The sequence below is a fragment of the Triticum aestivum genome, chromosome 6B (assembly GCF_018294505.1).
Source record: "Triticum aestivum cultivar Chinese Spring chromosome 6B, IWGSC CS RefSeq v2.1, whole genome shotgun sequence".
NCBI classification, from domain to species: Eukaryota; Viridiplantae; Streptophyta; class Magnoliopsida; order Poales; family Poaceae; genus Triticum; species Triticum aestivum.
In genome coordinates this window covers 90194110-90206370 of record NC_057810.1, presented here as the reverse complement: position 1 = coordinate 90206370, position 12261 = coordinate 90194110, and the positions used below count along the sequence as shown (strand labels likewise).

At 52.0% G+C, this 12261-nt stretch overlaps 1 protein-coding gene across 1 annotated transcript; it reads left to right on the top strand.

Annotated features, from left to right (window-relative positions):
• Positions 1–11175: 11175 nt before the first annotated feature.
• On the top strand, positions 11176–12032 carry LOC123133615 (uncharacterized). The gene has a single exon (XM_044553072.1). The coding sequence runs from the start codon at positions 11225–11227 to the stop codon at positions 11894–11896; it is 672 nt and encodes a 223-aa protein (XP_044409007.1). The 5' UTR covers positions 11176–11224; the 3' UTR covers positions 11897–12032.
• Positions 12033–12261: the final 229 nt, after the last annotated feature.

Below are 12261 nucleotides of genomic sequence, written 5' to 3'. Positions count from 1 at the left end.
TATGGGTGCAAACCTATAGGATGCAAATGGGTATTCAAGAAGAAGCTTAGGCCTGATGGTACTATTGAAAAGTACAAGGCTCGGCTCGTGGGTAAGGGTTATACCCAAAAGGAAGGTGAAGACTTCTTTGATACTTACTCACCTGTGGCTCGACTGACCACTATTCGAGTTCTACTTTCACTAGCTGCCTCACATGGTCTTCTCGTTCATCAAATGGATGTTAAGACTGCTTTCCTAAATGGAGAGTTGGACGAGGAAATTTATATGGAACAACCAGATGGGTTTGTACTAGATGGTCAGGAAGGAAAAGTGTGCAAGTTACTGAAGTCTTTGTATGGACTCAAGCAAGCACCTAAACAGTGGCATGAGAAGTTTGAAAGGACTTTAACAGCTACAGGCTTTGTTGTCAACGAAGCTGACAAATGTGTGTACTATCGCCATGGTGGGGGCGAGGGAGTTATCCTTTGCTTGTATGTTGATGACATACTGATTTTCGGAACAAATCTGAATGTTATTAAGGAGGTCAAGGATTTCCTATCTCGCTGTTTTGAGATGAAGGATTTAGGAGTGGCTGATGTCATTATGAACATCAAGTTGTCGAGAGACGATGATGGTGGGATTACATTGCTTCAATCTCACTATGTGCAAAAGATCTTGAGTCGCTTTGGCTATAATGACTGCAAGCCCTCTCCAACACCATATGATGCGAGTGTGTTGCTTCAAAAGAATCGAAGAATTGCTAGAGATCAATTGAAATATTCTCATATTATTGGCTCGCTTATGTACTTAGCCAGTGCTACAAGACCTGACATCTCTTTTGCTATTAGCAAACTGAGTTGGTTTGTCTCAAAACCAGGAGATGTGCATTGGAAAGCTCTAGAGAGATTTTTGCATTATTTGAAAGGCACTTCGAATTATGGAATTCACTACACCGGGCACCCAAAGGTGCTTGAAGGGTATAGTGACTCAAACTGGATCTCTGATGCTGATGAAATAAAGGCCACGCGCGGTTATGTATTCACTCATGAAGGTGGCGCTGTTTCTTGGAAGTCTTGCAAGCAGACCATCTTAACAAGGTCAACAATGGAAGCAGAACTCGCAGCACTAGATACAACTATGGTTGAAGCAGATTGGCTTCGCCGACTCTTGAATGACTTGCCGGTTGTTGAGAAACCTGTACCGGGTATCCTTATGAACTATGACAATCAAACTGTGATCATGAAAGTGAGCAACTCAAAGGATAACATGAAGTCATCAAGACACGTTCAGAGAAGGTTAAAGTCTGTCAGGAAAATGAGAAACTTCGGAGTTATTGCATTGGATTATATCCAAATATCTAAAAATCAGGCAGATCCTTTTACTAAGGGTCTATCACGTAATGTGATAGATAATGCATCGAGGGAGATGGGTATGAGACCCACAATATGAGTTGTTCACAGTTGTAACCTATTCTTTGTGATTGGAGATCCCGTGAATTAGATGTGGAAGACAAGCTGTTAATCAACTGAGAGGAGAGTATCCTTACTATTAACAATACCACTCCATGTAGATGCAATACTCTCCTAAAACTGCATGGCAGGTTGATGTATATCTTAATGTGTTCTAAGTGGCTCATTTAAGCAGAGATGTTGTCCTGTAGAACATCTTTTGAAGAACACACCTATATGAGTCTGATTGTTAAACATCGCAATCTATGAGAGTAGGTTTCTCTCTAGTAAACTCATGAAAGGTCTCGGAGTATGACACATAAGCTCCACCCGCGGGGAAGACCCACAGTAGCCACGTATCGGTCAAGGATTTATGTGAAGCTAGATTCGCAGAAAACTTGCAGTTCAAGGCACAGTCCACTGTTCAAGTTGCTTACTAGTGTAGCATAGAGTTCTAGGTGGAAGTTCAACTTAACAGTCTCCACTGCAGTACTAGTATATAAAACAATGTTTTGGAACCAAAGGCAAATTTTGTGTGCCTCTGGGATCTGGTGGGGGATTGCTGGAATTTTGTCTATTTTGGGCCTAGCCCAATAGCATTTTCAGAAATTCCTAATAAATCCTAGAGGCCCACGCAGCCCATTCGTGCAAGGCAAGAGGTGGAACTAAAGTTTAGTCCCACATTGCTAGTTTAGAGGGAGTTGGACCTTTTTTTAAGGGATGCTCTTTCTCCACATGTATGAGGATGAGAACAAGAGGGACATCCACGCGTGCTCCTGTTCCGCCGTCCGCCTCGCCACGCCATGCCTCGTCACACCGCGCCGCACCGCGCCGTGGGTTGCGGGAATGAGCGGCGCATCCTCTCGCCTCCTTCTCTTGCGCCTATAAAAGGAAGGTCGCTCCTCTCAAATAGATGCACCAAAACCTCTTCTTCCTCTCGCCACAAGTTCCTGAGCACTGCGCTGCCGCTACGTTCTTCCTCATCCTGGCTTGCACCATGCACCGTAGGTCGGGACAGTAGGCCTCCGGAACCGCACCTTTTGAGTCATGTACGGGAGAAGGGTGATAAGGTTTTTGGGGAGCGCTCAGCGCGACTACTGACTTCTTCGTCACGGACGCCCCGGACTCCGACGACTACTTCCCCGACGACGACTTCTTCCCCGACGTCGACAACCTCCTCGACGACATGGTTGGCGAGGACACCGACCCCAAGACCGGTGCATCTGCTCCCGTTTCGTATGTTCTCATACTCTTCCTATTAGAGGTTCTATCACAACTTCTTGCTCTAGTGTCTGTTCTAGATGTGCTCGGTTCTAGTTCATATATGCAGATGTTGTTTACCTTCTCTTTGTCAAATCGCATGACTTGTTTTATCACTGCTATACTAGTCATGCTTTATCTAGTATTTCTGTTAATAAAATCATTCGGTAAATTGCTCATATTTCCAACAGATGTGGCCATCGACAACTCGACCATAAAATGGCCCGCTCACTCCCTCGGATTTTCATGGTAGCCCTTCGTATGGCCGCCACATGACATCGTATCCTCTTGCTTGCTTGTCGCGCCAGGATGTGTGTGAGCAATCCAGGAGGCGTGTGAGTGGGCCAAGAGGACGCACATGAGTAGGCCATGAGGCATGTGAGTAGCGTGGCCACGTTTCTCATTGGCAGACACACTCCTTGATGGTCGTCTACCGCTTGCTGTCACCCCAACAACCCCCTTAAAGGTGTCTTCGTCGGCCTATAAAAGGCCAATGCCCCGCCCCTCTCTTCCTTATGCAATCCCCTCCCCGACGCTCTCTTGCCCGCCTCCAATACACCACCTCCTCGTCAATGGCACAACGGAAGGAGCACCCCCTCATCTTTGGGATAAGGAGGTGCAGGAGCAGCTAGACGATCATGGCCTTGTACGACATGACCATGAACGAAGGTCAAAAGGAGGAAGCGAAAAGGGAGCGATAGATTTTCGATCGCGCGCCCACCCTGCCCCCGCCGCCGCTGTCACCAAAGAATGACCGTTGTGCAATGAGGCCGTCCTGCCCCATTTCCGGGCCATCGAGGCCAGCAATGCCGCTGCACCCACATGGTCGGTCTATGCCGAGGGCATGTAGGCATGTTTCTGATAGATTGCAGTGTCAAATGTCGCATTCCCCGTTGCCGCCATGGTAGCCGCAAGTAGTTACTATTGGGCTACAAGTTAGTTAAATCACTTAGTTGTTCTATTTGAATGTATCATATTGCAATTAATTTTTCAACTCTATTTATAGAATGGAATCAATGCTTCTGAATGTGTTCTATGAATCAAATATGTTCTTCTAAATCGGGGATATCGGTGGAAAAATCAGCATGACAGAGAGGTATGACTGGCAAGGAATTTATGCAAGTTCATTTTTGGCGACTGTTAGGCGCGTGCGGACCGGCGCTACGGTTCGTCCAGTCGCACGAAGTCCGTCCGATTTTGTCCCCCATCGCCATCCGATCCCTATCCCCACGCCATCCTATCTTCTTCTTCCCCACTGCTTCATCCCCAAATCAGAGACCTGGGTGAATACCTCCTTCCCGTGTCGCTCGCCGCATCCCCTACGCGCTGCCGTCACTCGCCAACAGCGCGAACGAGAGAATCCTTCCTCTCCCGCGCCGCCAGCTCGCCATTTTCGATCCCGGACAACCGCAGTTCCAGGAGCCCCCATGGTTTGGCCAAAAATCCCAGTGCCCGATGGAAGCTTCCCTTGCTACCCGTTGCAGCAACAAAAAATCGTGTGTCGTCTTCGCCGGCCACGCTCGCCGTTGCCTGGTTGCAACCAAAAATAATCGCAGCACCGTCGTCGCCCTCCACACTTCGTTGTCGTTGGTTGTAGGCTTGTAGCAAACCTGGGCACCGGTTGTAGCTTTTCTGCTACCGGTTGCAACAAAAATCACAGCATCGTCACCACCGGCGACACTTCATTGTCGTGGTTTGTAGCAAATTTGGGCGCTGGTTGTAGCAAATTCACTCGCTGGTTCCAGCAAAATCAAATATTGTTTCCAGCAAAAAACAAAATCAAATACTGGTTCCATCAAAGGTAGAAGACGGTGGTAGAAAAAAAATAGGCTTCTTCCAGCGAAAATCAAAATACGGTAGTAGCAAATTTCTAGCCGGCTCCAGCAAAATCAAAAGAAGGTAGTAGCAAAAGTATGGGCCGGTTCCAGCAAAAGAAGCCACCTCGTTGGCGGCTTTCCAGCAAAGAAAAATTTGGAGCACCACCGCGGAGATGCTCCCGACGACACCGGTTGTAGCACCTCCCGTCGCTGGCTCCAGCAAAAAAGCTGGCCGGTTGCAGCCCCACCCGTCGCCGCTCGCCCCCGTCGCAGCTCTATGTTGCCCGGTTGCAGCACGCCGAGATGGTGGTTCCAGCTTCGATTGACGCAGGTTGTAGCACGCCTCGCTGCTGTGCCAGTTTCCGGTGACCGGTCACCGCTCATAGCAAGGCCTCGTCAGCGCGCGCAGCGCAAACGCAAGAGGACACGGGGTGTGGTGGCGCATGGCTAGGCCGTTGCCCCAGGCTAGCGGCTGTCCGTCGTGGCGGGTTGCAGCATGCAGCCTCAGCTGAGTCGACGCCGACGACCTCGCCTGCCGGCGACAGGTGGCCTGGGACGGTGGGCAGCCATGCCATTGCTGGCGATTTGTTAGAGGAGAAAAGCTGAGATGCGGCATGAAGAAGAGCAAATGACAGGCTGTGGAGAGAACGGGTGCGAGACAATAAGGCATGAGAAAAAACTGTGGGGTGGACCTACTAGCAGCAAAGTAAAAGCAAGTGCGCGTGCACGACCGACCGAAACGCTCGGCCGGCGCATCGTAGGGAAACATTTCCCTTCATTTTTTGGGTAATCTCTGACTTTGTCAAAGCCTGCGATCGCCTGCATAGAAATATTTGGCGATTCAAATTATGCCAACTCTGCTATACTAGTTGCTCTAACAAAATACTCCCTAAGATTCATAATATAAGAACGTTTTGACGCTAGTGTAGTGTCAAAAATGCTTTTATATTATGGGACGGAGGGAGTACTTTCTAGCAACTAGATTTGCATGCTTGGCCATTATTGATACACGTTGCTCTTGTTGAGATATGTATTTAGCACATGTATTCTTGTACTCTAAGTCTCCTCCTTGTGTATAGTTGAGGATATGACTTGCCCTATTTAAAGACATTACAACTGAGCACTCTAGCAGCTTTCTCAGGCCATCAAACTCCCCATCCGTCCATTTTCAAGATCTAGGCATAGCTGGCCGTCGGATCCTTGTCTAGCCTCTACATGGCCCAGTTGGCGTAGGGCCGCTGCTCCCGTGACAATATCTGAGTCTCCTGGTTGCTTGGGCCTTTTCATTATGTTTTGGTCTGACTTTGTGTTGGCTGTTCGGTTGAGATTCCGTGTGGGATGGCGGAATAATGTTTTGTCGTCTCTCTTTCCGCACAATTACTCATGGTGGAGGATACGTTACTAACCCATTTGCCTCCTCTTCTTATATCTTGCGCCTCATCATCTACCTCCTCCCATCATTCTGGTCTTTCTTTCTCTCCTCACAACACTTTATCCACTAGAAGGTGATCGACGACACGATGGCGATGCTTTTTTCTTTTCCGAGTTCTCTTCCCAGGTCGGAGGCGACAACGGCGATATTTCTCTGCTGCTCCTCCGCCTGAATCCTAGCTCACGCGCATGACTGATGACTTGACCAACTGTTCGAGATCTACAGCCTCAGCCTTTACTGCATCCCTGCCTTGCAAGGGTGACATATACTTCATATTGCTGTAGCGCCTTGAAGCTGGCCTCCAACCCTGACGTTTTTCGGTCCGGTGGCACAAACATCAGGTGAGCCGTGTGACCATTGTTGCCTCCTTCCTTTCTTTCCAACCTTTAGCCTCGCTCATGCCCAAATTATATTATCTTTTCCGTGTTTTCTTTGTTTTTTGTGGGATTTCTTCTCATCATGTCCATGGCATGTTACATGTACAATAGCGCCATGATGCACTGCCACTCCTGAAGGGCCGAGGATAACACCTTCATGGTCCTTGTTTGTTGATTGATTTTCAAGCCAATTCTCCTGACATAAATCCATAAATTTGTGACTGATGCTGCTCCACCCCTCCCTGCAGCTCCTCCACCTCGGTGCAGATCGTTTCTTTCACCTGTCACAACAATTTAGTGTACTGATTGATCATGATTCATGACAATTACTCGTATTAGGAATATCTAAGATTCATATAGCATATCTAAGATTCATATGGATACTTCTGCTCAAGTCTCTCTTAAAGTATCATTGCCATATGAATACTGTAGTTCATGCTAAATTCTCAACATTGTTTTGGTTAGCTGAGGGTCTTTCTGTCAGCTCTTTTAGATTAAAATGCACTAATCTGTCTGAATATATGCATGTTTTTTGGACAGCATACTATTATGTTATCACTCTGTTTTCAGGGCTGGCATCCCACGGGTATTAATTCGTACATGAAGTTGAACCCACAGTGTTCAAGGAACGAACTTGGTTCTTGGTTCCTGGTTTCACTGCCTATTCTCTTTAGAAATGATGATAGATTGTGAAGTGAACCCTATATTATGAATGAGAAGGAGGCTGTTTAGATCAACGTGTGGTGAAGAAACAAAATTAAATTGACGACAGAGGGAGGATAGGCACACAGGAACCCCACCAATATTAAACATTGCATGCCCGGCCATGCCAGTTTTATACACGGTTAGATTGAACAGTACGAAACAGGTTCAACCAGCCCAATCAATTTCAATGCTACGAAAAAACATCATGACCGGGATTTGGGGAACATTGAACAAAATATTTGCGGACCAACTCAATTTAAACACTTCCCTTGCTAAAAAATATTAAACTTTATCGTTTCATCCTGTATAATATATTTATAGAAATTCATATTGTTCTAAATCAAAATACTGGCGCAGCAACGCGCGCGAGCCATGGTCTAGTGTACTATATATACTTGTGCATATGCACCTATCAATACATTGAGAGTTGCATCCTATTCCTCTACATGGTATCAGCCTAACCCTCGGTCCCAGCCCTAGCCGCGCCGCCATCTCCTCTCTAGGCTGTCGCCGCTCCCGCTGAACCGCGCCGCCGCCTCCCCGGCCGCCGTGCCTCCTCCCTCCCTCCACCACAACCTCTCCCCGCCGCGCCTCCACCCTCCCCCGCCGCGCCCCCGCCCTCCCTGCCGCACACCGCCGCTCACCCCGAGCCACCTCCCTCCCGAAACCCTAAACCCCCTCCCGATCCCATCCCGCGCCGCCATCCCCCCCTGCTGCCATGTCGGCCATCGACACCTCCTCCTCCTCGTCCAGCGCACCCCCTAGCAACCCCTTCGATTCCTCCTACGGGTCCGAACCCGATGAGCCCCAAGCCGCCGACATCTGCAACATCCATCTCTCCGATCACGTCCCCATCATCCTCTCCCACGCCTCCGCAAACTACTATGCCTGGAAAACCTACTTCAATATCCTCTTCCGTGAGTACAACCTTCATGATCATGTGGACGGTCTCGCCAATTTCTTCGCCGGCGCCCACGACGCCAACTGGCTCGCCATCGACGCCACCCTCATCCGGTGGTTCTTCCTCACCGTCTCTCCAGACATCTTCCACACCATCGTTCGTGATGGGGACGATGCCTACATGGTGTGGACCAAGATCAATGGCCTCTTCACCGACAACAAGCTTCAACGGATTGTTTTCTTGCAGCAGGAATTTTTTGGGTGTCACCAGAACGACTCCACCATCGACGCCTTCTCTCTCCGGCTCAAGACTCTCCGACGAGCTCAACGACGTCGGGTTCAAGGTGTGCGACAAGCTTCTCCTCTCGACGCTCACCGCCGGCCTCAACGAGGACTCCGACAACGCCGCCTCCAACCTCACCCTCATGGCCAACCCTACTTACGAGTGGGCGGTGGCCTATCTTCGCCTTGAGGAGCGGCGGATGAAGCATCTCCGCACACGCGCCGTCCACACCGCGCTCGCCGCCGGCCTCTCCACCGACGCCTCTACACCACCCTGGCGCCCCGTCCTCCGGCCGTCCCGCACCCTACGCCGGTGCCGCAGCCGCCCCAACCACCGCGCAACGGTGGGAACGGCAGCAACCGTTGGCGCGGTCGCGGCGGTTAACGCCAAGGCGGAGGCAAAGGCGGCGGCGACGGCGGTCAAGCTCCTCAGCAGGAGCCCCCGCCACCCTGGACCGACGGTTACAACCCCTGGACGGGGGTCGTGCACGCATACAGTATGCCAGTGTCGCGCCCCCTGCCCCGGGCATCCTCGGCCCCCACCCGAGCACCCACCAGGCGCTCCTGGCCGCGCCTCTCAGCGCCCACGGCGCCCCTCCTGTCGTGCCCTCCTACGGCGCGTACGGCGCTCCCGGCGCGTACGGCGCCCCCTACTACGATCCGGCCCTTCTAGCGGCGCTGCAGCAGCTGCCACACTACTCTGGTGGTGGCGGTGATTGGATTATGGACTCCGGTGCCACCGCTCATATGTTCGCTCATCCGGGTAACCTCTCCTCCGTCCATCCCACTTCCACTCCCTCCCGCATCATCATCGGTAACGGTGTTGGTCTTCCCATCTCTCATGTCGGTTCTGCACACTTTCCTTCTAACTCTCGACCTCTTTCTCTTAATAATGTCATTGTTTCTCCTCATCTTATTCAGAACTTAGTTTCCGTTCGTAATCTTTCTCATGACAATTTTGTAACTGTGGAATTTGACGAAGTTGGCTTTTCTGTTAAGGACGCTCGCACTAGGATGATTCTTCACCGCTGTGACAGTCCCGGCGACCTCTACCCAGTTAAGTCGCCGTCATCTCCGGGTGGTCCTCGAGCTTTTTCCGCCGGCGTCGATCTTTGGCATGCTCGTCTCGGGCATCCTAGCACTTCTTCACTTCGTCAAATAATGAGAGGATTTTCTTTTTCATGTAATAAAACGGCCGCTCACTCCTGTGAAGCCTGCCGGTTAGGCAAACATGTTCGCCTTCCTTTTAGTTCCTCTTCCACAGTTGCATCTTTTCCGTTTGAGTTGATTTCACAGCGATGTATGGACATCTCCAGTACCTAGTAATTTTGGTTATCCTTATTATCTCGTTATACTGGATGATTACTCTCACTTTGTGTGGACATTTCCTCTTCGTAGGAAATCCGATGTTGCTGCTACTCTCATTGCATTCTATGCTTATGTCTCCACACAGTTCGGGCGACCCATACTCGCACTTCAGACCGAAAACGGGAAATAATTCGACAATCTCACCATTCGCCATCTTCTTTCCTCCCACGGCACCGTGTTTCGCCTCATGTGTCCATACACCTCCCAGCAGAATGGCCGTGCCGAGCGCATCCTACGCACCCTCAATGAGTGTGTGCGTACCCTTCTTTTCCATGCCTACATGCCCTCTCGGTTTTGGCTAGATGCCCTCGCCACCGCCACACTCCTTAACCTCCGGCCATGTCGTCCGCGCTGGAACTACGCGCCTCACCATCTCTTATATGGCACTCCTCCCTCCTACGATGGTCTCCAAATTTTTGGTTGCCGTTGTTACCCCAACACCACCGCCACCACCCCTCATAAACTCGCCCCTCGTTCCATTCCATGTGTCTTCCTTGGTTACCCGGCCAACACTAAGGGTTATCGCTGCTATGACCCCGTGTCTCACCGTGTCATCACCTCACGGCACGTGTACTTTGATGAGCTTGTGTTTCCCTTTGCACATGAACAGGTGGCGCCGTCTTCCCCTCCCGCGGTGGGTTCTCCTCCGCGCCGCCGCCCGCTGCCGGCCTTGGGTGCTCCGGCATCCCCGCCCGCGGCGCCCTCCTCCGGATCGGGGCCATCCGCGGCTCCCTCCTATGGCTCGACGCCTTCGTCGCCTGGCGCCGCGTCGACGTCGCCCCCATCCCCCGCCATGCATGCTGGGCCACATGCTGGGCCGCCGGCTGGGCCGGCCTCCACTGGCACGGCCTCCCCTGGCGCAGCCTCTCCTGGCGTGGCTTCGACCCCGCTTCGGTCGCCCGCACCGACCCCGCCCCGGTCGGCTGCTGGCGCGATCGCCGCCTCGTCGTCACCTGGTTCTTACGATGACGCGGCCTCGACCCTAGCTCGGCCCGCCTCTCCCGTGGACGCCGTGGATGCCACCGCCTCTCCTGTGGCCGCCGTGGATGCCACGGCCTCGCCGCCACCCGCGGCTGCTCCGACGGCCGGGCCTGTCACCCGCTCGCGCACCGGTGTCTTCCGCCCGAGCTCCCGCTATGCGGATGACTATGTCTGCACCGCCTCGACGTCCGCTCCTTCCCCGCTGCCGTCCTCGGTTCGGGCCGCTCTCCGCGACCCCCTTTGGATGGCCGCCATGCAAGAGGAGTTCGACGCTTTGTAGCGGAACCGGACTTGGCAGCTTGTTCCCCGTCCCCGCCATGCTAACGTGATCATCGGGAAGTGGGTCTTCAAACACAAGCTTCGTCCCGACGGCACTCTTGATCGCTACAAGGCGCGTTGTCTGATCGATAAAAAAAGATAAGGCGTGTAGTGAAATTCAGGAGACAAATACGTGACTTTTTTATAAGGAGACAAGGTAACCCCTAGGAACTTTCTTGCATCACATTTATACGGAGATGGCAACCACCAAAGCAGACGGAGTACCAGTCAATGCTTTTGACTGAACCTAACACGTATACTACCATCAACACCCGATTTGGGTACTATATAGCCACTACCACAGTCCACAGGTAGCAAATCACACCCACACCGATAGCTGCAAACATCCACCACAAAATGAAGCTTCACGTAGCCTTCTTCCTCCTGGTGACCATGGCCGCGACGGCGCGGGCCGTGACGTTCGACGCGTCCAACACGGCGTCGGGCACCACTGGCGGCAAGCGCTTCGACAACGCCGTCGGCCTCGTGTACTCAAAGCAGGTCCTCTCCGACGCCTCCACCTTCATCTGGAGCACCTTCAACCAGCGCGCCGCTGCCGACCGCAAGCCTGTGGACGCCGTCACCCTCGTCGTGGAGGACATCGACGGCGTCGCCTTCACCAGCGGCAACGGCATCCACCTCAGCGCCAGCTACGTCGGCGGCTACACCTCCGGCGACGTCAAGAAGGAGGTGACCGGCGTGCTGTACCACGAGGCGACGCACGTGTGGCAGTGGAACGGGCAGGGCGCGGCCAACGGCGGGCTCATCGAGGGGATCGCTGACTACGTGCGGCTCAAGGCCGGGCTCGCGCCCGGGCACTGGAGGCCGCAGGGGAGCGGCAGCCGGTGGGATGAGGGGTACGACATCACGGCGAGGTTCCTCGACTACTGCGACTCGCTCAAGCCCGGGTTCGTCGCGCAGCTCAACGCCAAGATGAAGAGCGGGTACAGTGACGACTTCTTCGCGCAGATTCTCGGCAAGAACGTGCAGCAGCTGTGGCAGGACTACAAAGCCAAGTTCGGAGGCTGAATGGGCTTTTGCCTCTTAGTCATCTCTCTTGCACGGTGTGATGGCATAGCACACTATACATATTGAAATAATCAACAAGACATGTGCTTTACGTTGTAATGAAATTTAAATAAAGGATTTTGCTAATTCGAATTGACGCGATTTTCTCTCTCTCACGTGGACGTCTTTTCCTCTCTCATGCAAAGGGCATACTGATTGTGGACATCGGCACACGGTTATTGCTGGACAGGAAAATGAAAAATAGTAATAAATACTAAAAAGAAACATCCCATCACGTGTTTGACGATGTTTGTCCTTGTCAAAAAGTGCACAAAGGGCACCCCATGTAGGCTGTAGCTGTTGGTGTGCGGTCCCAAAGCTATCCC